The sequence below is a fragment of the Dermacentor variabilis genome, chromosome 3 (assembly GCF_050947875.1).
Source record: "Dermacentor variabilis isolate Ectoservices chromosome 3, ASM5094787v1, whole genome shotgun sequence".
Taxonomy (NCBI): Eukaryota; Metazoa; Arthropoda; class Arachnida; order Ixodida; family Ixodidae; genus Dermacentor; species Dermacentor variabilis.
The window spans coordinates 75,832,796-75,859,983 of NC_134570.1; the positions used below are offsets into that span (position 1 = coordinate 75,832,796).

The following is a 27,188-nucleotide window of genomic DNA, read 5'->3' on the forward strand; positions in this document are numbered from 1 at the left end:
AGAAAATTTCTAAGGGATGTGTTCAAGAAGTAGCATGAAACATCAAGACATGTACACAGAACCACCATCTGCCACTTGGCATGGCTAAATTGTGTTTGATTGGTTAATGGGATTTTTGCACAGATGCTTTAGTGGAGGGGGCTTTGGATTCATGCCTATGGTTCTTTAACATGCACCAAACGCATTGCATACAAGCATTCTTGTGCTTCAACCCCACTGGAAATCATTAAATGTCAACAAGCTGATGTAGGTTAGCAGCTCATTGCTCGCATCATTCATGCCTGTTACCTGCATCTGAAGACCCTGGATGCACTGCCTTCCCAAATAAAACTCTGCGATAGCGATACGATATAGATAAAATCAGTTTAGTTTGTGCGTTCCATAAATTGTAAACATACTGAGTATCTTGTTTTAACAAATGTCAATACCAAAAATGTCCTTCCAACAGCTGCCTGGCATAGACTACTGAACATGTACTATAGCTAAATATGCAATGTATACACGTTTGCTAACTGCCGCAAGCATTTTGAAAAAGATTCTATTTCGCTTACAATGTGGTGATATGGCAGAAATCATTGCAAAGTTCAGACATGTGCCTTCAACTATTAGTACCTGCTAAAGTATTTGTGCATTTTACCGTTATTAGCAAATACAACATTCTCTATTCCATGCAGACACACTTATAAAAGCAGTAAGAAGATACTTCGATATTTGAGAACAGCCTTGCTATAAAGATTACACAAAAACCCCACATTAGTGAACAATATAACTTGAGCTTTATTCCGTGCATATTACTTAAATACAGGTGCAAAAGTAACTAGCATTCAGGCTACAAGTGCGATCACAGTATGTTTATACTAACAGTGTAAAGCAGTTATTATTGAGCAGCAGAGACTAAAAACACACTAAAAACAAGACTAAATGTGCCACATGGTCGTGACTTCAACAATGACTGTCATATTACAGCACTGCTAAAAGTGCAAGTACAGCTCACAAAAAGAAAAACATAAACAAAGCAAGAGTGCTTTTTTTGCAAGTCCTGATATCACAATGATTAAGGCAAACATTCTCCAACCTTAGGCAAAATTCTCCATAACAAATTAGCAATATAATGCAGCATAACAATGTTTCAAGCTTGCTTTCAAATGAGACTGTAATATGAACAAGCTCACCAGAAAATATCTTAGAAGTCTGACCAAACATGTCGTTTTTCATGTGCTCATGTAGTGTGTATCAAAGTTGGTATGCAAGCAGTTCACATGGGTGCCATTGATTTCAGCAGGCTGCTTTGAATTCAGCGGATTCAGCAGGATTCAGCCCCTGATCCACACAATGAGCGCACATTGGGCCCTTGGGCACATTGCAATGATGTACGCTTTCCACGTAACATAATGTGTTCTCAAGTACACAGCGTTAGTATTTTCAGGCCAGAGTTTACACCAAACAGAAGAGGTATCGTCTCAGCCTTGCACATTCACCTATCTGTGAATAGTCTGCATAATTTGTGCTTCAAAGAAAATGGTTGCACTCAATGTGCATTCACCGGTTGGTTCTGCAGCCCTGTGTCAAGCCACGTACCCAAATAAAAACTTGCACAACACGTGTTTTCATTAGATTCCGTACATTCGTTAATAATCCTGCTCCATTTGTAAATGTGTACCAACTTATAGCCTTTTGCTATGGTGAGCTTTAAAAATGAAAGAAGCCAGTAGCTGCCATCCCACCTACCTTCCATTGCATGGTTTTGGGCAGTTTCCTTTAACTCTTTAACTACAAGTTCCTCATATGTTTACCTGCTGAAAAAATGCTTTTTATGAAGATGTCACTTTTTGCGACATGTTTGTATAGCCAGATTCAGTACAGCAATGATGGCACATCAGTTCCTGGAAAGCTAGCTTTGCAAGCACTATATTCAAGAAATTAACATTTCTAGTGGTGTGTGAATATTCAGAACTTTAGACTAATGATTCGATACTTAGTTTAGTGTGCAAATGAATATGGTTGAACCACGATATAACGAAGTTGTATGTGCAGCGAAAAACTTCATTAAATCACGAATATTGTTAATTCGAGCTTTGAACGTTTCAGCATTAAAAACAACTTCACAAATTTCCAGAGCATTTCTGGTGGATAGTATCTTGTTAGCAAGTGCTTATAAACAAATTGCAAGAAGGTCGGACCATAATAGCACAGTTATGAGCGCAAGCGCATGGGGTGCAGATCGTGTCGGAAGCGGTGCATCGACGAGGCTTATGGCGTCCGAGATATGAGTCTGTTAAATCGTACGGTGCCGTAAATTTTGGACACCACGATTAACTGCACTTAGTGCCCACAGCTGCCGACCGCAAATTAAACGACGATGTCGCAGTATTAGCGCCACATAGATTGCACACTAGTACACGGTATGCACAAATGTGAAGTGTACGATGTAGCAGCACTGCAAATGTACAAGAAAACAACGCCCAAGCACTCCGTATAGATGGTTAACCAGCAAAGCTGAAACATGCAGCCCTGGTGTTTATCACTGGGTTAATCCGATGGCCCACTAAACGATGGCTTGGTAGGCTGCCGGGTCCTCAGTATGCAGTTGCTGCTTGCGCTCGGCTGCACGAGCCTGTTCTTGTGCCCGGACTGCAACATCGGCAAAGCGTAGATGAGCTCGTTCCAAGTTCTGCTCATGGCATTGCTGATCGAAAGGTGCCTGCTCCTCAGGAGTATGTATGACGCATGGCCTACCCATTTCAGAGCTGGAGAGAAACTGATGTGCGTGTTCTCAGCTGTGACGGAGAGCAACGATGTCCCTACTGGTGTAGCCAATCACGTGCCTCTTTCTCTTTTTTTCACGTATGCGCATGGGATTGCGCCAGAGGCATTTTCGGCATACAGGCGACAAATAGACGGACAGACAAATCAACTAGCCATATACAGCTTTGCTGTAAAACAAAAGTGCGAAAAGATAAGAGTATTCATCCTGAGCAGAAAAAGAAAAAAAGAGGTCACAGTCTCACCAGAAAGTCCGAGCATTGATAACTGCACAAGTTAAGGTTAATAGTTTTATCAGTGTCACGTGCGCTCAGGCAAACATTAACCGATCTGATTCGACAACCACGAACTCAGTCACTCGCAACGTGAGCGAGCACTTCACATAGCGTCTCGGAAACGTGAGATTATGCACCTGCCAACATTAGACGTGTGGGAACAACAAAATGCGCATGAAGACACCAACCATTTTGGAGAAAGTGTATCTGTGAGAGGAGACGCGTGCGTTTCTACCCCCCCTCTCACCCCCATAGTGTGCCTATCACATTACAGTGTGTTCACTCCCTCCCCATCCCTCGCTCTGCAGAAGGCATTGTCAGGTCTCGCATTTCTCCAAGCACTGTGAGCTGCCGCGCTGCCTCTGCAAGTTGTTTACCAATGCGACAAATGGCACAGCAGTGTTTCCTCCCTACCGCGTACTGTCATGCGCACTTTGACGGTTGTTTTGCCATTCAAACTTCTCATGAAGAAAAACGTTTGAAAATAATTTTTGCCTCTGCCGACATTTTTATAGTTTTTTTTGCTAGATAATTAGTCATACAGGCTCCAAGTTCATGCTTGAGATAGCCGAAAACTTTGTTAAATCGAAAGCGTGTCACGTCAAGAAATTACTTTGTTAAATCGGAAAGAAATACACAGTTTTCAATGCAATGAAGATTGGGAAATTAAAATAGTTAGTTACATCACGAATTTCGTTACATTGAGGTTCGTTATATCGAGGTTCAACTGTAATAGTCTTATTATTAAATATGAATCTTTTCGAACACATGGCAAGCATTCAAATTCCTCAAGCGGGTGCAGTCAAACACAAAACAGGTGCAAAGATGTGATAAACTTAATCCAGGCTGCAATAGCCTGGATTAAATGTAAAACATTTGGAAAACAGTAGCCTGAAATGTAAAACAGGAGAAGTTATGTGGTGGCGCACACTGCATTGCTCAGGGAGCCACACTTTTCCTTTTGAACAGCAATCATGTGCACATGTGAAAAAAACTGCTTATTTATTACTAATAAATCATTTGTTCATTTACTAAAAGTGCTTTGTAATGTGCAATGTAATGACACTTGGTAACCATGTGAATATACTAGGATGTCAACATCGTGTCGACTTGCTCATTTCATTGCGCGTAGCCACACTGAACCTTCAAAATGCAAACACTGTATTATATTAATGGTGAAAACACTGTTCTTTAAGTGAAAAATATTCTAAAGGTATTCCAACATCGAATTTAATTCACTTCTGGCATACTTATTTTGGTCAGAAACATCGCTATTTACACACCCCTACAAAATTCAAACATAGACCATTCAGTAGCTGTGTTTTTTGTAATGTCGTTGATTGCTTGCCATTTTATAGAATTACAGTTCACAGTAACAAGCTCACAGCTAATGTAAGCTGCTGTATTACAGATATACAGAGATAATGGAAGCATTTCAGGTGGGCCAATATGAAAAGAGACAATCAGTGCAACATTTTATGCAAGCCATACAAACACCTTGAGGCCCTTCACATAAAGGGTGCACACAAAATGTCACCCCAGTAAGCTAATAAGAAATAGCACGACACATAAGTAAAATAATTAATTTATGAAATTTTGCTCTGTCAGAAACCTTTTTAATTCCCAACGTCAAATTATCAATATGTCAATATTATCAGAAAACCTGTGCTGAACAGGGGCCGTATAACGTAAAACTATTCCAATATGTTTTTATTCCAATCTCCCGACGTCAAATTTGCATAACCGCCGATGCAAGCGTCGGGCAGTCACCCGCAGGGTTGTCGGAACAAACCAATAAAATGCTCCCCTCGTTCATAGGAGGTCACTTTTGTTTGCTCGAAAAACGAATAACATTGCCTGCACTGAGCGGCTTGTGTTATCTAATTGCCTCACAAGAGGCGAGGGGCTTGCTCAAGTGGAGAGGGATTCGATGGGACCGAGCCACTACACTGAATATCGATAACCGGATGAAGAGGGTGGTGCCGGCATCTGCGATTAGTCTGCTTTCTGTTACTTAGCTTGCGGCGGCTCGTCGACAATTGCGGCGGCATGCAACAGAAGCTTTAGAATGACGCTAAAATGGATCTTCAGCAAAGAAGAGTTGGCAGAACCAGGTTGTAAACATGCCGAAAGTTCTCGAAAACGTTACATGGCCACGGAAAAAATTTTATTAGACGAAAATAAGGCCATGGTCTCCTGCAGGGGCGAGTAGCCAGTGGCGGAGCAATCGGTGGCAGCCATCTTTTATTCCTTTTGGAATGGGGCAGCCTGCGGCTATTCAGAAGAAAATTCAGTTTTGTTCAGCATATTAATGCATATTTAACATGTACACGTCACTTTGATGCGGTAAGTTATTGCGATATTGTGATGTCGCGTGAGAGGCAGGTGAAGTGGGTGCAGCCCGAATACTTTTGACCAATAGCCGAGGGCTAACGCCAAAAAGGCGTCAAATCAGAAATAACTATTTGTTTAGTTCGGTCAAATTATGCATAATCAGTGTGCACACGTCATATCAGATGGGGAGCTATCGCGGTTTTTTTCGTGACGTCGTGTGACAGACAGGTGAAGTGGGGGTGGTCCAAAAAAGTTTTTGACCGATCGCGGTGGGCTAATTGCAGAATTGGAATAGAAAAGTTTGGAATAGGCTTACGTTATAGCGCCACAGGTCTTGAAATTCCACAACGATACAAGATGTACTGCTGGCAGTGCATTCTTGGAACATGATTAAATGAACATAATAACACATTCACTTTGAGTACCCTAACATAACCCAGCAAGCACAGGCACAAATGGAAGTGGTCACATGTGCAGGGAAGCAGAACACACAAGGATGCCAGCACCCTTGTCAGTATTTTTCCTCACTCTGCTTTTCATCCATTCTCATTCATAACTTTGCAAAAGCAACATCATAATGACTAGCCCAACTAATGTCCTACCTAGATAATCAAAATGCCTATCACGTACAAACGAAGCTATTAAAGCTACCACAGGTAAAATAATATCAAAGTAAACTTGGCAGAACAACTGACTTAAATTTCATGCCCTAAACCTACACCTCGGCAATCAGGGGTGCTATGGTAGGGGGCTCCAGGGCTATTTCAACTACCACGTGCAGTTCTTTAGACCGGTTTTAAACAACCATTTCAAAAGCCTGTAGTCCGATACTCTAGTGACTCAGCAGCCAAGCAGATGTGAACTGACCCAAATCCATGAAGAACGCGCAGAGAAATTTAGCAAAATATTCTATATGACTTGTGCAATAGCTTAAAGAACATTCGACAAAAACAAACACATAAAAATAAAAGAAAGTAAAAAGTATGCTGCCACAAGTTCTTGGTGCCAGATTATGAAACATAACCGAGGCATAACTCCTTTGAGTTCGACAAAGCTTAAGAATGTTGACGGCCAGTGACTTGATAGAGCTTAAAAAATGCCCCTGTGAAACAGGCACTGAAGTGCACCATATCTTCACAAGGGTATTTTCGTATTACTTTACCCACTTTTAGAATGTGGTAGTGGCAACCAAGAATTGAAACTGTAACCTTGCGCTCAGCAGCACAGTGTTGTAGCATCTGAGCCTTCACAGCAGATTGGAATAATCACGTCTATTTCTAAAAAAAGTGAATGATGCGAGTGATTTTAACAATGGAAAGGAATTGTGAAATGAATGGAATGGTGCAGTTTGGTCACTCAATACCTGTCATCCATCTACTAGAGTGAAACTAGCACAAACTGATCTGGCCTTAAAAGTAGCACACCCACATCCTCTAGTGCTAGTCAACAGCATTCACATCTAGATCGTCACCCCAATGAACGCACTTCTAAATCTGACTGTCCGGATCTGTCCCTCAACCATAAAATCTCAATCGCGAATTCATATCTCACATGATCAGCTAAAAAGCGTCACATTATCAGCTTGTAAAATTGTAAAATATTCAATAAAATCCTACAGAGAAAATGGTAGCGAGCTCAGATCACCTCACAGCAACATGCGAGTGTTAGGCCAATAGAACCATTTTGCTAGTACTATCTCTCCTTAATCTGTGCTGTTGACTATATTTCAGTGCCTGTCCTCAATCCTTACTTCTGCCACACAATAAAATCTCATTAGCTCAATGCTAGCCATTCATTGGCTGCTATCTGTCCATAATAAGAATTTTTATATGCTTACTTGACCACATGCTACAAGTTGGGCATGTGAAGATTGTATCACCTATCAATCAACAGCAACGGAATATTTCTGTTAAAAGAATAAAAAAGAAAGGAACAAGGACTTGGGAGCCAACAAAAAAATATCTTTTCATACACCAAGAGGAGGCAAGACCATGATGCAACAAATCTCGCTTTCTGAGCCCACTTAGCACTCCTGTCATATACTATACATAGAAGCATTGTCTCAGCAGACGCAAGCTGATGCAGATGACATGCTATTCCCTATAACTTCACAAATACAACAATAGGCATGGTTGCTTGGTGTGAACAATTGTTTGTGAAAGGGAGCACTGACCCAATCACCACTTTTCCGTGTTTAGTTAATGCTGTGCTTCACTTATAAGTAAGCAAGGATCTTTGTTCTTGATAATTTCCAAGTGTACACCTGCAGAAAGATGTTCCACAAAGTTCGCTTACTTCAATAATATAGGATACTTTTGTCTTTTCTGTATGTACGATATATTTTTCTGTTACTGGAGCAACCCCCTGTATGTGTCTGTTGTGCTGTTCTATTGCAAGTGTTTTTTTTTCCCAGTTGGCAAACACAACAAGGTTATTAGAAAGACACAATAAATATGCTGATGTCAAAGGAATGTGATTGCCCATCCTTTATGGCAGCAATAATCAGCTCATGGCTTGATTCAAACATTACTTACCGTGCATACAAGGACAAGGGACCAAAAGAATGACGAAGACAAGCGCTTGTCTTTGTCGTTCTTTTAGTCTCTTGTCCTTGTACGCGCTGTAAGTCATGTTTGAAACAATGGAATACCAACTAGCCCGTACCCAAACCTTGCTTCATGGCTTAAGCTTTTAGTAACCTTCGGGACATGTAGTTGTTATGCACTAAGGTGTAAGAGCCCTTGCAGTCACATGGCACCAACTTGTTTTGAAATAGCACAAACAGAGAGCAAGTCACAGGAGAAATGTAGGGCCATAGTGGGCCATCACATTGAAGAATACTTTCACTTTTGCAAGACATAGTGCTACACAGCAGTGAAAGGTCTTCGTTGACATTCGAAGGTTTCTGCTGTACTTGCTATCAATCAGCGTGAGAACTAGACAATGTGAAAAAACAACAACAACTAAATGCTCTTTCAATGAAACTGCTACCGAAGAGACTTGTGATAGAAAGTTCATGCCTCTCTTTCACACGGTGCTGCTAATACACGTGCACCATATGATCAATTGTTGTTTCAAGTGCGTGTTGATGAACTTGTGCTAGCAAGGTGCAGTGCTCTGTGCCTTTATGAAACCTCTGTGTTTAATGAGGCGCAATATTGTGGCTCCATCTAGCATGCGCTTGGTGAATCGTGGCTGTTGCCTCCAAGATTTTGGTGCACACCATTTTTGTGTCTTCTGCATGCCATTTTTCTTGTGCGATGAGAGGGATCACACGCACAAGGTTTCAAACAGGGTGACACAAAACAGTACAAACTGCAAGTATAACTTTCCATTAGATGTAAAATGCCGAATAAGTGTGCACCTCAGAAGCACACATGATAGGCAGGAGGCTGCAGACATGGGGACTTCACAAACTGCTGCAAGCACTATGAATATAACTTCCTATTGCAAGTAAAACGATGCAAATAAAGAATGTTCGAGGCAGTAAGTTCTGTCAAGCGGCATGTGCAAAAAGTGAGATCTCACTTAACAAAACCTGGCAAAGTATCACATGCCATTAATGCAGAGAACATCTAGCCCTTCCACATTACGGCATGATAAACTAGCAGTACTAACCTGCCCAACTGTGCATTCTACAAATTTGGCAAGTGGCTAGTAAACAAGCAAAGATGGCTACAGCTAAAGAAAACTGTAGGTGGCCCTTCTGTAAGCTGCTCTCTCCATTTATCATCGTAAGCCTATACATGTTCTGCAGGACGAAAGCCTCTCCCAACAGTCTCCAATTACCTCTGTCTTATATGCAGCTGACACCATCTTATGCCTGCAAATTTCCTCATTTCTTCACACCATGAAATTCTCCACTGTCATGAACTGCACTTCTTTGGCCCCATTCTGCAACTCTGATAGACCACCGGTTAGCCCTAAGTATTACATGTCCTGCCCAACTACATTTCTTTGAATCTTCAACTGAATAATGGCTACCCAATTTGCTCGCTAATATACACAATTGTCTTTCCGTCTCTTAATGTTAAGCCTATCATTTTTCGTTACTGCTCATTATGCGACCCTTAGGGCTTTTCTAGAGCTCCTTTGTTAACCTCCAGCCTCTCTCTTTCTCTCTTATGGTCTTCTTAATAAGGGGACACTAAAGGCAAGAGCTAGCTGAATATAATTAATAGGTTAGGGTTGCAGTGCTTGACAGAACATGAATACCAAATTTTGCAGTGTAATGCGGGTTTTTCAGCACAGTGCTGACATATGGGTGATAAAATTTTCCCCCATTGACATGGGCGATCAAAAATGAGGAAGATCTGCTTCTCTTCTCAGGGTCTAAATTGCTTCTTTGTAGTAGTGTTAATTGCCCAGAAACTAGGCTTTGCATTGGCTGTACACAGCAAATGCAAAGTCCTATGCCGTGCATGCTAAAGTACAGCCTGTAGTTTTCTTCTAACGCAGCAGCTGCACCAAGGCTTGCACCCAGGTTTTGTTGGTGGCTTTTTCATTTACACTTGCAGGGCTGCGTGATGAGCTCGAAGACTGTGCCACGAGAGAAGCAGCGCCTTTTTGCTGCACTCCACTGGCTCCTGCTGCTGCTTAAGTAGCTCCTACCTGCTACTTACTCCCGTTCTTTGGTTTGTGCTGAATAAAGACGTCTGTTGCCTGTCCATGGGTGTGCCGAGACTGCAGCTTTGAAGGACTCCCCTCGGACTGGGCTCGCAGTACATCACCAGGAGGATACTTCAAGAGGTGCCATGGGCTTGTCTCATTAGTTTTCATGAGCCTCACTGTAGCCAACGCCACACATTGTTCACTTATCCCTCTCGTTGCTCACAGTTTTGTCCTACGTAAAAAACAATTTGTCAATGTAAGGAGAATCTTCAGCATAGTGCACCAGGCTAGTACAAATTAGTAAAATGCCAGTAATGACAACACATACAAAATGAGGTTTTACTTCATCAATAGCACAGTAAGATAGTGAAGTTGAATTACCAAAAATTGAAAAAGAAAAGTACCAACTAAAGGGCTACAAGCACAACAGCCTTCCAGCTTTATGCTGCAGATTAAGCTTCTGTTCTTTTCTGTTAATTAGTACAGCATAAGCTCATTGATACAATTCCGTTACGTACAATTTCCTGGCAGCTACACTGCTGCTTGAGAACAAAAAAAAAAAGACCCAGAACAGTTATGCCGCATTTTTACCAGTTCATAGGTTTCCGAAACACACAATCTTACAGCACCAGCATTCAGTACATTGCGAAACTGCGATCATACGATCCATTATCCGGTAGCTAGATTCCATGTAAACAAGAAAAGGCACAAGGGATGGCCAATCTAGAATAGCAGCTGCCCACTGCAGCAGCTTCCCCGCAATATTCACCTGCCTGCCTCAGGTGAAAACAGTGGTGCGCACTCGGTTTCCTATTCCAGTACCAGCAAATCTCCTCCCGGACTGTCGCATGCTGCGTTCACAGCTACAGTCGCCAATCCTACTGCGATAAGCACCTTCACCTATCTGTCCATGGGGAGTGTAGTGCCGTTTGAAGCATTTTGCACACTTTAGGCGATAACCCAAATGCACCGCCGTTGCCTTTTGCAGGCTGCACGAAGTGAGCATTATGTTTTGCTCTGGCGGCATGCATCATATTCTAGTGTAGCAGACCAGCTCGATTTCGTTACGGTTTTCTGCCTCAATAGGAAAATGACAACGAGAATTTTGAGTCGCTCGGACCCCACTATCTCCATGCATATCAGGCAATGATTTGCACAACCGTTCGCATTCTTAGATGTCAACTACAGCCGAGTCTGTCAAACTTTTTAATGACTTTGGATCGTGCATTTTCCCATTTAGTATGTTCTTTCTTATCTTTTACTCAGAACGTATGAATGAGGTTCTACTGTATTTATTGTGTATGTTGTATATGAAGGTGTCCACTTTTGCTCCTCCAGCTTGTGACACTCGATCACTCAATCATTTGCTAACAAATGTACTTACAAAGCGCACCAACCACATGTTTATTACCATGCTATTGATGTATGTTGCATCAGAATAAAGAAACAGCACTTTATCATTTATCATGCGTACCTTGAATATTGCAATATACGAAGCTGCTGGCTACACTCTATATTTTTGCCTTTCACATAGCATGGTGGACACAATTTTTTTTTTTGTTCTCATTGATTCTTCTATCAGCGAGATCTTACTAGAAAGGCTGTCTTCTTGCGATCAGTTCAAAGCCTGCTACGAAAGTGAACCTTGTAACATCTACAGCACTGATGACTTGTGGAAAAGGGGCTTGTGTCAAAAACTATGCTAGCCTACTCGTTTTCGTCAATGTCTCAGTGATGCACCGACTAGTGAAATTCACTGCACTGGTATGCTTCATGGCAACTCGTAGCTTTTTCACCCTGTACAAAGTCCTTCAGCCAACCAGAACTTGAATGACTAATTTGAACAGCTTTGTCTGCTCAGGAAGAGATACCGTACTTGCACGATACTACCGTGCCCTTGATGGTAACGCGCAGTTAGTTCACTGCCCAAATATTCAAAAAAATAACTTGGTGCTGATTCTATTGCACACATCAAGTAACGAAACCTGAGTCGATGCGTAACGTGTTGAAACTATCTTTTGGAACATACAAAAGCACACCGACACGCACACTGCTGAATCTTAGTGGCTACTTGCTGTCGAAGTCCGATGACACCTCCTTTTCACTGTCTGCAGACCCCAGAAAGTCATCTTCAGTTCTATATAATGCAATACAAATTCCTTTGTCGCTGCCAATTGGAGACGCATGTCTTGGGAATGCCCAACACATGCGCCTGGTTACCCTGTTCTTCTGCCTGAAGAATCACCTTATGCTTGAAGGATGCCGCATAATAAAAACGTCTTTTTTTACCATCCTTCCACTGGACTACCTCCACAAAAGGAAGTTGAGCCGAAGCGCTATGACAGGGGTACAGCGAAGTGGAAAATGTTGAGCGCAAACCAAGGCATAAAATAATGACGTCTGTCCAATGGAGTGTGGCTATCTATCTAGCAATGAGCTTGTTCTTTTAGTGAGTATCTGTATTGCTTTTGATTTTGAGTAGAAATAGTTACGAGTGTAATGTGCATGTGAATTTGAACGCACTTTTTATTAAAAAAACAAACATGCACGTTAGAATCATGCACTTACGGTACTACCATATTTACATGAATCTAATGCGCACTTTGCTTCTGAAAAAATGGGTTCGAAAATTGCCTGCACGTTACAATCAGGTACTAACTCAAAACCGCACTCGTGATGTTGGCAACAGCTTACCATAAGAGCTGTCATCGCCATCACGAGACAACAGCAAAGCATGTTTTTTCTAAGGTAGCTGTGGGTTCACTTAGTGCTAGGCTATGATCATTTTCAAGGGAACACTATCACTTTCGCTTGGAACCGCATGCTTTGACGTATACAACCACTAGCATTTGCGGCACTGTGCCAAGCTCGCTATCTGCACGGGGCATCAGGAACCATCTTGGCCGTGTATTTCAACCAGTCGGATGCAGTAACGTAAATTCTTGTGAAAGTGATAGCAGTATCTCTAAATGTGTTCACTCGTCAATACATCACTACCTGTGTGCTTGGTAACTGTGGCCAATGAAGCACAAATGGCGATGACGACACACCACTTTCATTATGAAAGCTCAATTTAAAAAAGTGCTCTTCTGTGAAGGTAAATTATGCATGTCTTGTTTTTTCTGGTGAACATAAGGACATGCTGTATTTTTTTATTTATAAATCAGGCGTATGTTACATTCAGGTGCTATTTCATTTTCTTACCTTAAGGTGTCCCTTAAACGGTTTGGACAAATTTTGTATATGCATAGGGTACAGCTACAGTAAAACATTAGCACCACAATTTAAGCGAAGCGTCTCATTAAGAGAGCTACAGATGACTACAAGTTACCCACCTCCCTAGCCATGCTTTTCTTGAACTTGTTCATCAAATGATTGGGGCTAAGCTCCACCTTCACTGGCTCTGCATCATAATGTGCCATCATGTCGTTTACTTCCGGCTGTCTTGGAGCTCATGCAAAGTATCTCCAACCTTTTCGCTAGCCACCTGGCCGTCAATTTTCTGCAAGGCTGTACAAGCAGCGTGTATAATGAGTGTTCTGTTGCAGCACCGAACGTGTGCAGTATTACGGTAACCGCAGGCGATCTGGGTGTTTTTGGCAGATGGGCAGAGGCATACACTTAATTCCCACTATACTACTACCGCTGTGATTACCGTAAATGTGAACGGCCTAAGCGGCCTGCACAGTGTAGCCACCTGGTGGTGCAGAGCTACTATTGCTGCAACCGAATGTAAAACATTTTAAACATTTGTGTTCACAACTGCGCTCCTGTCAAAAATTTACACAACAGCAAAGTAGAATACACTTCGTTGCTGCTATATTAGCTCTATGCTTTTATGTTTGAGCTTTGTGCCACCAGGAATGCACCATGCAGGCCATTTACATTAGCACCTCCACTCATCTAGTAAAATGCCCAATCCGCTTGCGCTTGCGTTCACCCGAAAACCGGACACGCTAGAACTCTCTATTATGATAGTAATTCTCTGGTGTGAAGTGATGGCAGCAAACGCTTAGATCCTGGTGCCGATTGGATGCTGACAGTCCGATATGCTGCGGCCGCTCCACTCGTCTGCTGCGTTGCAGAGTGACACGATGTTGTAGCTATACGTATGACCAATCACTACGTTTGCAGCCCGTAATGCAACAAGGGCGAACCATGGTGTTCACAAAAAGAAAGCTCATGACCAACATTGAGCATGCAGCTCGTGTCAGCCGGGAGCATGTTGTAACACAAGCAGATGACACTTGTTGTGTGGCAGAAGTGCTTGAGTGTGATGATAAATTGTTATGTGTTCTCTTGCTGTTGCTTTCTTTATAGAAACAAATTAACGAACATTCCAACAATTAGGAACATTTGTATGCATTAAGTTGGAAAAATTATCAATGATGCAACCTGGGTAGCTAATCAGATAGCTTGCCCAATTGACGTCAATTGGTTGAAACGCGTCAAATTGGGATGGGGCAGCTGAAAACTCAGCAGAGCGGCGCTGCTGCAATTGGTAGCGACGCACATTTTTAGAACGCTATAATATATTACATGTTTTACGCAGAGCGTTTCAATGTGTCACTTAATGATCTGAAGGACCTACCGTAACGACTCAGTATGTTTGTACAAAATCATCAAAAACATTTCGGGTCCCTTTAAAGGGGCCCTGAAACACTTTTCAAGCTAATCGTAGCCTCACTATTAAAATAGGTCATCCCACAAATCACATGCCGTAAAACGTTTTTAATCCTTCAACTAAAATTGCAGTTATAGTGCCAATACCTGGCTCTTTCTCTCCTTTCGTCTTCACTAGTGCGCTGGAAGCTACACAGCAGCAAAAGGGCTCGTCGCGGCACTCCGTGGCGGCTGTGGTAGACTATGCTATGCAGCACGTTGCTGCCATCTCGAAGGCCGCGTGCAGCAGACGCAGCTACATGCTGTGCAAGGATGAAATTATTTTTCCGTCTTTTTGTTGGCTGTGTGGTTCGGGCAACTTGAGCATAAGTGTGGTGAGGATCGTGCTGCCAAAGCAATGCATCACTGACGCTGGAATGAAAAGTAGCCCTTATCAAGAAGTGGAGAAAGGAGGCTGGACGAAAAGGAGGCCAACGTCACATCTCTGCCACAAACGATGGACCAGGGTGTGATTGAAGTTGTCCGCAAGCTCTGCAGAAAGAGCCTGCTTCAGTTAATTTTATTATTGTATGAAAACAGTAAAGGATATGAAGCTGACTTGCTGGGAGCAGTCCATCTCCTCTGCAGTGCTTGGCAGCAAGCTTGTTCAGCGGCTATCGCCAACTGCTTTCCGCATGCGGGATTTTCTCGTGCCACCCATTTGCCAGAGGCGTAGACAGAAGAACTTTCACTGATTGTAAGGAACTCTGGCAAGAAGTTATGAAACTTATCAGGATGGGTGCCACAGAAAGTGACGTGAGCTTTCACGAGTACATGCTATGCAAGTAGAATGTACTGGTGACAGGTTAATTTACTGACACTGAAATCGCTGGGATGGCTGCAAGTAAAGGGGATGGTGAAGACGATGGCGACAATGACGAAGAGCCTCAAGAGGTGCTGACATCAGCCGAAACAAGGAACGTTTCACTTGCTGCGAAATAAAGTTGAGTGCATAGGGGAACAATCGGCCCATGCAATCTGCGAAGCAGCTCGAGGATGCTTTTCTAGGTCCAAGTGCTACCACGAAGCAGACCAGCCTTAGGCAATTTTTCTGCACCGAATAAAATGGAAAATGGCAGTGCCGCAAAACGAAGCTGGTTGACATCTCTGGCATGCTTTTACTTTTCTTTGAAACCTTTACGAAGAGTCAGTTTGGATGTTCTTGTGGAAAAGCTGGTCATTACTGGTGAATTTCTTAGGAAGAACTCGACTTCTCGCTGCAATTTACGCAACCTTGCTTATCTCGAAAATCAACTAAACACCTCGAATATTTTTCTAGTTTTTAACACTTTGATTTAATGAGGTATTACTGTAACTAAAATAGTGTCAGTCGCCTGTCAGCCTGGCTTTTGAAGTCCACCCCTTCCTGCATATATAGCAATATGGCAGGTACTACGAATTTCTTGCTATGATGTTACCTTGGTAGTATCAGTTGAGGCACCATTCCCATCTGTCCATACTAGCTGATAGATGCTCTGACACCAGCAGTGCCAAGGGTATTGGCACGCTGTGGATTTCTCAAGCTCTTGGAGATGGCAACGTAATTCATCCATGCATCGAAGAGCGCATCTGCGACTCGGTTGCTGGGTGTTGTCACAGCAAACACCTGCTTCCTTAGCCTCACAGCATCGTCCAGGAGCCTCAAACCATAATGATATGTGCCCTGCATACAAAAAAAGAGCACAGTGTCAATAGCCAGAAATGGGCACCACAGGCAGAAAATAGCCTGCATGACTTAGAATAATAGTCCAATAGAACAAACATTGGGTCCTTCTACACCAACTGTTACAACTAATACACTCGACCATTTATGATATTTCTTATTTTTAAATATAAAAGTTCATCGGCATGACAAGAAAAGCCCTTCCCCCAAATATTTCAAGAGATCTCTCCTGTATTTTTTTTTTTTACATTTCAGGGCTATTTGATTTTTTTCTCTAATGATACCAAATAAGGTGAAAGATAAACATTTGCCAAAATTCAAGTATTTTCTTCATTGTCACAAGACTTGCATTATTGTAGTCAGCAGATACGTTTCTTTTTATTAGAAAACAATTGAGCCACTATTAAATTTTTTTCTTCTGTAGTCTGCTCTGAAAACTGGCAAAAATATAGTGTTTTTTAAAAGCTGTATACAACATATAGTTGGATATGAAAGCTCAAAAATACTTTTGCACAAAAGTGCACAAAACATTTTATCTGCAAAAGTTTGATTTGCACCTCAATGTTATGCAAAAGCTCTGCAAAACCACTAAAACTACGCTGAACTTGGAAAACACATTCTTTTAGCCCATGTTTACTTGTCAATAAAACACTGTAGTGGTCCTTGTAAAAATATGGCAAAGAGCAGCCATATCTGAAAGGACATCAACTGTTTCTACAGTTGATGTCCCTGTTTTCAGGAATCCCTGTTTTCAACAAGGGAGATAAGCGTCTAACATCTAACTACCGCCCTATAGCTATACTTTCATTCTTCAGTAAAATTATTAAAAACTAATCATAACACGCTTATCAAGCTATTTATCAAAATTCTGCATCCTATCACCAAATCAATTTGGGTTTCGGGAAGGTTACTCAACTGATTTGGCATTAATATTTCTAACAGACAAGATTCGGCAGGCAATTGACACTGCCATCTTTTTCTCCCCACACCCCTTTCCCCGTGCAGTGCTGTTGAGGTGTCCTCTTGTGAGAGACAGTTACGGCACTGCACTTATCTCTTCCATTTCTCTTTAAAAATCACTTCACACAATTTCGCTGGAAAATTATTTATTGACCTTTCTAAAGCATTCGATTCACTTGTTCATAAAATACTTTTTGCTAAATTAGACTCTATTGGTATAACTGGCTCGGCACTGCAATTAATACGTAACTATTTGAAAGATAGAGAATACACTGTATCAATCTCTAGCACTTACTTGCACCCTAAAACAACTAACATTGGTGTACCACAAGGATCTATATTAGGGCCTCTCTTGTTTTTAATATACATTAATGACCTCCCGAAGTACCTAAAGTCCTCTGACTGTATCCTTTACGCTGACAACACTACCACCTTCTCCTCAGACAAAAGTCTTGATTCATTGATGTGTAAGCTTAACCACGACGCGGCTAATATTGTAACCTGGTGCCAACTAAACAGACTACACATTAATACTGCCAAATCTAACTTCGTCATCTTCTCAGCTAAACAAAATATCTCAGTGTATCCATCGCTAACTTTTGCTTCCAGTGTACTTTATCCCTACTGATAGTGTACTGTTTCTTGGCGTCATATTAGATAAACACCTAAAATTTGATGAGCATGTTTTATCTTTAACAAAGAAGGCAGTATATAGAATTAGAATATTAATTAAAGTTCGCAATTTCATTAATATGAAGACACTCATCTCTCTCTACTACGCTTTTATTCACATGCATATTAATTATTGCATATCATCATGGGGAAACACGTATCCCACACATTTATCTCCCCTACAGCATACCCAAAATCAAGCAATTCGCATCATTACACGTAGCAGCTACACATTGGAAGCATCTCCATTGCTCAGATCTAACGGCATTTTATCATTACAGAAACTAAATAAATACTCACTTGGAATACTTGTTTATAAATCTGTTAACGGAAAGCTCCCATTCCCTATAATTACTACCAGCAGTATCGATATTCCACGTCTACCCATTTCGCTTCTACCAACAGCTATTTACTACCAAAACCTAGAACTAATTATGGTAAACTTACTACTAATTTTTCAGCCACACTACTTTGGAACTCGTTACTGTGTCATATTAAGATATTCTCTCATTTTTAGACATTCAAATCAAACCTTCGTAAATTTTTGCACTCAATATAACAATTTGATTGTTATCATTATATTAATAAGTGCTTTGTGTTGTTAAATATATTACAGCGTAAGCTAGTGACTAACTTAATATGGTGTCTTTTGTGTTTGCATATAGCTGCTTTGTATTTATATATTTTACTCATTTGTAATGGGAGGTCCCCTGTACACTCTGTTGACTATGGGACCTCCCTCTGTACGTACGTATAATCCCCATTCGTAACCTTATTATTATGCAAATAAATGACAAAATGAAAGCTATAAGAGGGCGATTTTTGTTTTAAGGGCAAAAAGTTTTGAAGTTGAGACCTAACATCACAAAATTTGGTTGTATTCTCGGCTGCAGAAGCTGCATTTTTCTGCTACTGTTTTAAAAATCTGCCCATCATAACTTTAATGCCAATAAAGGTATAACAATAAAGAATTAAGAGATGAAGTATGCAAAATCTATGACCGCTCGTGTAAGTCAAGCCTACAGCCAAGTGCAATGGAATATCTTTACCACGTAATAGCTGAGTTTCAGATGGTGTAGATATAGAACAGTCTCCGTACAAAATTTTATGCTTGAAATACGAGTGGATGCATCACGGAAATTTCACATAAACAAAGGTTATCGATCCCGGAAGAAACAAAGAAAAAGAGGACATGACCCTTATCACCAAAGGCAAATGGCACACAATTCAGGACATTGAAAACCAGCACAGCTTCATGACATGACCTCCAAGTTGTGGGGATGCGCAACTCTCACACGTCCCTTGATAAGTTTTCTCACATAGCTCCTGTCTCCTGTAATCCGGCTTCGCCGCGTGGCTTTACTGCTGCGGTCGGTATGCTTGCAGGGTAGTACGAGAGATGGCGTGAGTGTTCTTCTGCTAACACCACCTAACGGCAGGGTTACTTGGGCCCAAAAAGGAGAAGGCTCTTCCTCTTCGGCTCGGGGACGGCAAGCGGCGCAGACCTTCTGCACATGCACTGATTCATGCTTCTGCGAGACCGTCTCGCAAAGCCTTCCCTGAATGAACGAACACAATCGTTCGAACACGCTACTGTCTGCGTGACCGTACGTGCAAACGACCAGGTGTTCGTGTCCAGCATTAGGCGAACATATTCGCTCGTTATCTGGTCGCGGTGAGTCGGACTTCCGCTATTTGTTGCGCACCCAGCGGCCTGTTTTGTGGACAGCAACTCGGCTAGCAGGCATTAGTCTATGAAAAGTGCAATAAATGCCCTTGTGATTGTTTGCACTACTGTGTTGCCGTTCCTTTGTCCCAAGAGCACGGGTGAGAACCCGACAAAGTTTAGGTGGTGCCTACGGTGGGCTGGAAGTATCAGGGACAAGGTGCTAGGATATGTGTTGTATCCGTTAACCACAAGATACACACGTTGTGTGCTTGGGTGCTATATAAAGGCTGTTAATAACAGCCCTGCAGTTTTGCCAAGATTGCTTCAATAGCTTGAAGTACTGATCTATAACTGACTTAGCCAAAGTGAAATATCATTGCAGTTGGCCTTTAACTCTCTGCACTTCCTTGGCAATACGCACTGAAAAAGTAAAAGAAGAGGAAAAAAAAAAAGAATGAAAAGAGAGCAACTGAGGAACATGATTTTGAAGTTGCACTCACACGAGCCAGCTCATCAAGCCTGGAATGCTCTGCTGCTGTCAGCTCGTAGTCGTCCTGACCAAATTTGGGTTGGAGGCGAACAGCGAGTTTGTCGAGCCACGTAACCAGCTGTGATGGGATGAAACCATTGGGTTCAAACAAGAGGTGCAAACACATGCGACACAAAAATAACCAAAGTATAAAAAAAAAAGAGTGGTCTCTGAAATTACAAGCATATATCTTGCTTGCTGAACATATACCTGTAAAGAAAAGTGTATGGAATGCGAGAGTGCAAGACAAACTGCACTGATGTGCCATCTGCTGGCGTGATGCCTGCTGTCGAGGGGTGGCGCTCCAAGTGACAGTAAGCATGGTCCTCATAGCGTCCGAGTTTGGTTTGCCGTAGGTGCCAAAATTGGGAGTAATGGCATCTATGTGAACCTTCAAAATTGTATTTAAACTGCGCGCCGCCTTGACATTCAGTAGGTGAAGCGTTGTGGGCATGGCCCTGCTATGCCGTACCCTTCACAGTGCAAGGAACTGAGGGAGAGGGAGCACCACGAAGGGGATCAAAGGCTCTCTTTGATTGCCAATAACTCTGCTTTTGTTGAAGACATCGAAATAAGTTTTCCTGCACACTATTTTTGAAATAACGCATTTTAATGTCAGATGCATTTCTCAACTCCAATAAAATGTGGTTCAGGGCCCATTTAGGTGATCAGGAGAGGTCTCATACTGCTGTTTTAGGAAAGCCTCCTTTCCAACACCTCCAAGAGGAAAAGCGCTGAGATGGTTTTGAAGTATATGCTCCACTGAAGCTCTACGCACAGCTGACCTCTCCTTAGTTGCGGGGATGGTCTACGGATTTTTATTAGTTCCCTTTCTCAAGAGGGCGCCATACATGCCAACAGTGTATAATAATGAAGGCGCAATATTGTCACTATGCAGTGGTATTTTTACAGTGAAGAGATGTGATGCTCCCTCTTACCCCTCAAAACTATACTGAGAGTGGGGATTCAACCCCTAACCTCCACATACAGAGTGTGGCACTCTACCCATTTATCTATAATCAATGCCTGCTCTGCCCCACTTACTTTCATAGGTACATGTTTGTCAGCATAAGCATCCAGCATTATACCTGAGCAAGACAGCTGATGTGGCAATACGCATTCTATAGACAAATGTGTTGTAGTAAGCTTCACCACAGTACAGATATGTATTGCAGTGAGGTCATTCAGCATGCGAAAATAAATATAATGCTGGCACCAAGGCAGTCTATGCGATGGGGCCGTCGATGCAGGAGTGACAAAACAGGATGGTAATACACTCAAACATAAGCAAACTACGTGCACAAGAAAATGTCACCTCCAAGCAGTAGTCGAGCTTAAATGAGACAGTGGTTTGGCTGTAATGGTCACACATACCCTGGAACTCCCATTTACTAATCAACATGTAGCAGAATGCAGTTTCAGGAGCAGCCACTTTGCTTTCACTCTTTGTGCAACCAATAGCACCAGTACAAGCAGAATCATGGCTCTGATGGCACAGCATTTTACTCCATGTGTGGTGTAGATTCAGCTTCCCACCTTCAGAATAGCAGAAATGTCGAATGGTTTGTGAAGCGTCGAAAAGGATTCAAGAAACAGTGCATCCAGCACTATTTTTATAGTGCCATGCAGTCCCCACGAGTCATAACATTCGTTGCATCAATTACCAACAACAAACTACTGTATATTCGACATATTTGTTGCTGCTTTTGTACTAAATGCTGCTTTTGAGAAGGTTTTGACAGTTGTTGATTACTAGACCTCCCTTTGTACACTAATGTTTTGCTATTAGGAGATTAAGAAAGCAAAAGGCTCACCTGAAGTGCATTTTCCTCGCAACAAAGAAACTGCCCTGCCTGAATGAGGGCTTGCTTTCTAGTGGCTAGTTGTCCCTTGACGTGGACCACCTGCTCACGAGCAAGCCAGAACACTTCTCCCTCTGTGTTCTCACCATAGCTGTGGAAGGTGTCCCGCAGGGCCTGCAGCTGGCCATCTGTGGATCAAAATAAAAGAAACAAACACAGTAAAGTGTCCGCTGAACGAGCTTCAGTCCATACAAATGAAAAGATTTGACAGGGTCAAACTTTACTAAGGGAAAGAATGCATATACAGCTGACTTCAGTTATGTTGACTCTGGTTATTTAGATTTTTCAGTTAATTCGATTCTGACCGAAAGTGCCGGCTGGCACATATGCATTTCTATAGGCCCAAGCCTTCGTTATTTTGATCCTAAAATTGGCTTTTGCTGAATAAATCGAACTTGAGCAGTCAGCACGCGTGCAATCAACCTTTATGGTGACCCAAAAAGTGGCCCCTTTAGTGGCAGCATCTGTCTCGGTGGAGCTTAGGGGACAGTGAATGTGTCAAACACATGTCATCTTCAGTTGAAAAGGCTGATTTTCAGCCTGCTTTAGGAAGGCTTCTAAGCAATAACCATAGATCACAATGCCTGATTACGTATTTACCCAATTCTAATTCACACTTTTTTTTCTTCAAGAAAACTGGGTCAGAAATTGCCTGTGCAGTGCAGTCAGTCGACACCAAAACCACCTTAATGAACTTTGTATGCTTTACCGCATAACATATGTATTGCGGCGGAGCTGACTTCTGAGAAGAAAAAAAAAGAAAGGAAGTCAGGTGCATGTTAGATTTCCACTTTGTTTAGAAGCTTTAATGTCATTTCTACATAAGTTTGCTGCTTTGGATACTTAAAAAGTAGGCACATGTTTGATTCAGGGGCGTGTTGTAATAGGGAAAAATACTGCCAAATGAATCAGCAGTGTGTTTTGGTGCTTTTTCTGCATCTTACTTAATTCGACCAGTTGGATAATTCGATCCATTTTGTCGGTCCCGTCAGGGTCGAATTAACAGAAGTTGACTGCACTGGAAAAAATCTGGCTTCGAATATTGGACTGAATATGTTATATTTTAACTTCTAAACAACATAAACTATAAAAACTCTCATGTAGTTAGTTTGGAAACAGAAGGCTTATTTACATTATTTGATACATTTAATGCCATTATCAACTGGATTTTAGCCCGTTTAAAAAGCTTGTAAATGAGTACAAAGGAAACGTGACTGTATCTGGTGTGCTATGATAATGACAGTCATCCAAGAAACAGAAAGTGCTTGAGCAAATGCCCATAGAACAGCAGTGCTCATCGAAGGCGCAAAGCGCTTTATCATGCCGTGCCACAGGTTCCTTTAAAGGGATCTAAGCATGGTGACATTGCCCAAGTAAAGAGCAGATTACTTTATATCTGAAGAGGAGGTTTGTAGGCTGTCTAAGGAGAGACATGCATGTTTAACAACTGGAAACTATTGTGCGTAAATGATTTCCTTTATGCATTTGCTCAACATCTTGTGCGTCTGTCCAACAACCACAATTCTGCAACGGAATCATTCGAAAGACCCTCCACGTGGATCAGCCTTGCCACCTACAGACATTAAAAACTTTTTCTGTCCCTTTGTATTTGAATGAAACCAATATTTGACAACTTCGAATAAAGATATTGACAACTTCGAATAGTGAACCCTCGAACTGAATAAGAATCGAATAGCAAAAAAACTATCCGATACGTATTTGAAATTTCGAATATTCACACACCTCTAGTCAAAAAGTATACTAAAGCACCTTCTCATGTTCCATAACCTGCCATGCAATGATTCATACTTCAATACAGGTACCAAGGCCGCATCTCTTTACTTGTGGACTGTAGCTATGGCTAGGATATGGATTTAAGCAGCTAGAAAAATTGATCTGCGTGTGTTGCACAGCGATGCGAGAGATGCGACAATGACCGAGGCACGTTTGTTCTGTATAAAAATCACCTATACATGTGAAAATACCTTTAAATCCATGACATAGCACTGATCTACCAGTGCTGCAGTTTCCACACGAAACTTTACATGCATTAATTTCCGGTGCTAGTAACCAAGCTTTTTCTGCTAAGTATATGAAATCAGAGTACCAAAAGAATGCTTTCACTCTAAACCGATTTAATCTTGTCCCTTTAACTTGCATCTCTACTGCAGTTCACATAAACGACAAGAATAGAACAGATATGAAGAAGATACAAGCACAAAAAAAGTATGACACGATGCTCACCTATCATCACCTCTGTTTCTTGAAGCTCCGTGAGAAGTTTCTCGACCTGTGCTGTTGTAGTGACAGGTTCGTCACAAGAAGCCCTCAGGCGTGACTCCGTGGTGCTGACGAGCTCTAGAAACTAAAGAGCAAAATTGAAAAAAAGAGGGGGGACATAATAAGCTGACAGCAATGATGCATGTTAGTAACTGAAAATAAGAAGGCAAGCATCTGTTCGTTTACAAAATTCTAGACAAACTGTGAAGCTTGTAACTCACTTGAGTTCCCATTTATCACAGTCTTTTTAACACAGGTGCTGGTTGTTTGCTTTGTGCCGTCTGTAGAGCAGACAAGCTCATGTGCTTGTTATGCAGTCAGTCATACAAAAGTCATCGACATCAACAGAGTGAGAAACATGAATGAGTTGAAACATGCACGAAAAGTGGGATGGCAGAGCATTACGTAATGTTCTGTCGGTTGGACAAAAGAATTTTCATGAATTTCTTGTGGAGTGGTTTTCAGGTTAAGGATATATAACTAAGCCGCAAGCAAGCCTTCTGGTGCAGTACCCTATTCGTCAAATAATATGTGAGACAGTACACTTACTGCTTCGAGCACTGAATAAAGTTCGATAGAATCATGGTGAATGTGACAGCAAAGATGCAATAATCTGACTCACACAGAGGCACGTGCTAAGCCAAATTTCTCAGAGATAAAAATTTGGACGAGTTTATTTTCTTATGAACAAACTTTACACAACATTATCTTATGAAACTGGTGAGACAGGTTTCATGATAAAGTAATAATTTGATACTGCATACCCACACGCTGCAAAAAGCAACCAAACCAGTTAATAGAGATAATAAGCCTTTGCCACAGAGCACTGCTGCATTGTGCACAAAATTCTAAAAGTTAACACTTATTGAAAGAGAACCACAAGAAACAAAAGAAACTGCATCAGTTACTAAATCAACATGAGAACTGAGGCAGTGGCTGAATGCTACAAACTTTCTGACAACGTGTTTCTCGCTGGGTTCTTTCGTACTGCAGTTGCCAACTAACTTTATGGACTAAAGAAATTCGGACTTGATGGATATTCCAGGCTTCCATCAAGTACAATGTACTTGCAATGGCAATGTACTAGGAGGTGGCGCCGAACGGTTGCGTTTTCTGATAATGTATTTCAACTGAACCCACTTATATCAATATTCAAGAGCCAATAAAGTCCCACTGTTATAACTGATAATTATTATGACCGGTTGCATGAAAGAAACAGAGGGAACAAACATTCAAACATATTAATTAGACAGAAAGATGTACAGTCAAACTCAGTCACAGTATTATTGATTTTAACAATACTTGGATGTAGCAATGAGCAGCTTCTGCACTGTGAACTTTTGTGTTTTCTATGGCGAAATAAATCGCTTACTACTACAATGTTCCAATGCTGAATATTTGGCCACAACAGTTAAATCTGGCTACTGGGTGTCTGCGTCGAAAAGAAAAGGAACGCATAACCCAGGAAAAGAAAAAAAATAACTCAAGCCGTTTGGCCATGCTTGCCTCTGTGCCACGCATGCCTTTGTCACCTCTCCTACATTTCCCTGCCACCTCTCCCAACATCAGCAGGAGAGTGGAAGAGAAAAAGGAGAGGGGTGCATGGGGCTGGTGATGCAATGCGATGAAGTCATGCTGTGTAGGGTGAGCTAAGCATATAAAGGCAGGTGCAGCGAAGCGGCGTGCATGTTTTACTTTTTTTGGAAGCTTTAACACTTTTCTTCCGGCACACACAGCCAGTAATCAAATTTTTATAACTGGTAACATGGCATGGGATCATGGTAATAAATGGCTTATTTTACGATAGAACACATACAAAAGTTGACAGTGCATCGGCTGCTCATCGTTATATCCAATATACAGTCAACTTCCGTTAATTCGACCCCTGATGATGCTGACGAAATGGAGTGACTTATGCAGCGGTTCGAACTAAACAAGGTGCAGAAAAAATGCTAAAACACACCGACCATTCATTTGGCAGTATTTTTCTGATTCTAACATGCCCTCGAATCAAACTCGCACCCACTTTATATGTGTGCAAAGCAGAAAACTAATTTAGAAATGACATTAAAGCTCTAAACAAAGCATAAACCTAACGTGCAGCTGATATTTTAGTAAGAAAAATTGGCAAGGGCGAGTTGCACAATGGCGACCAGTTTTCTAAAATCGGCTTCGCCGCAATACATGTGTGTTATGCGGTAGAGCATACAAACGCCGCGAAGACCGTTTTGGTATCGTGTCCGAGTGCACTATGCAGGCAAAGCCCAATTTTCTTGAAGAAAAGAAAAAGGCACTTGTTAAAATTGAGTAAGTACCATAATCGGACATTGTGAGCTATGGTTATTGCTTAAAGACAGAAGGCAGGCCAAAAAGAGGTGTTTTTGATGGGAGATGACGTGTGTTCAGTGCATTCACTGTCCCCCAGGCTCTGCTGAGACAGACGCTGTCACTCAGGGTTCACTATTTGGGTCACCATAGGGGTCAAGCATCTGCATGCTGATTGGCCAAGTTCAAGTTATCCAGCGAAAGCCAATTTTAGGATCAAATAACAAAAGTTGGGACCCATAGAAATACATGGGCACGACTGAAAAATCCGTAAAGTTAAACTGGTATCGTTATAAGTCAGTTTGACTGTAACCAGTAAAACAGAACAATAACTGTATTGGGGTGAATTTTTGTGTTCGTAATCATGGACATGGGCACCAGGAAATCATACAGAACGGGATCATATCAACATGGTTCTTCTGCAGTGCTGCAATTTCCCTGGTCTTACAATGACACCATTAGCATTGTACTTTTTTTGTATGCAATGTCAGACACAATAGCTTAGCCTTTCATTTCATCCACAAATAAGCCATATTGTCCTACAGAATAAATGCCGAGGCAGTTCTCTAAAGAGCATAATTAC

At 41.7% G+C, this 27,188-nt stretch overlaps 2 protein-coding genes across 3 annotated transcripts in view; one reads left to right on the forward strand and one right to left on the reverse strand.

The window, feature by feature from the left end:
• The window catches only part of LOC142575889 (uncharacterized), a 42,611-nt gene extending 32,572 nt beyond the window's left edge, over positions 1-10,039 (forward strand). For both annotated transcript variants that reach the window (XM_075685661.1, XM_075685662.1), the window contains one exon: positions 9,890-10,039. In XM_075685661.1, the coding sequence (XP_075541776.1) occupies positions 9,890-9,976 (87 nt within the window). In that variant the 3' untranslated portion in view covers positions 9,977-10,039. The remainder of the gene's footprint in view (positions 1-9,889) is intronic.
• LOC142575888 (SEC14 domain and spectrin repeat-containing protein 1-like) overlaps positions 754-27,188 on the reverse strand; it is a 57,555-nt gene continuing 31,120 nt past the window's right edge. The window contains exons 13-17 of the mRNA XM_075685660.1: positions 24,245-24,365; positions 21,953-22,128; positions 20,110-20,217; positions 16,064-16,308; positions 754-10,215 (exon numbers count right to left, since the gene is read on the reverse strand). Of these exons, the coding sequence (XP_075541775.1) occupies positions 16,105-16,308; positions 20,110-20,217; positions 21,953-22,128; positions 24,245-24,365 (609 nt within the window). The 3' untranslated portion in view covers positions 754-10,215; positions 16,064-16,104. The remainder of the gene's footprint in view (positions 10,216-16,063; positions 16,309-20,109; positions 20,218-21,952; positions 22,129-24,244; positions 24,366-27,188) is intronic.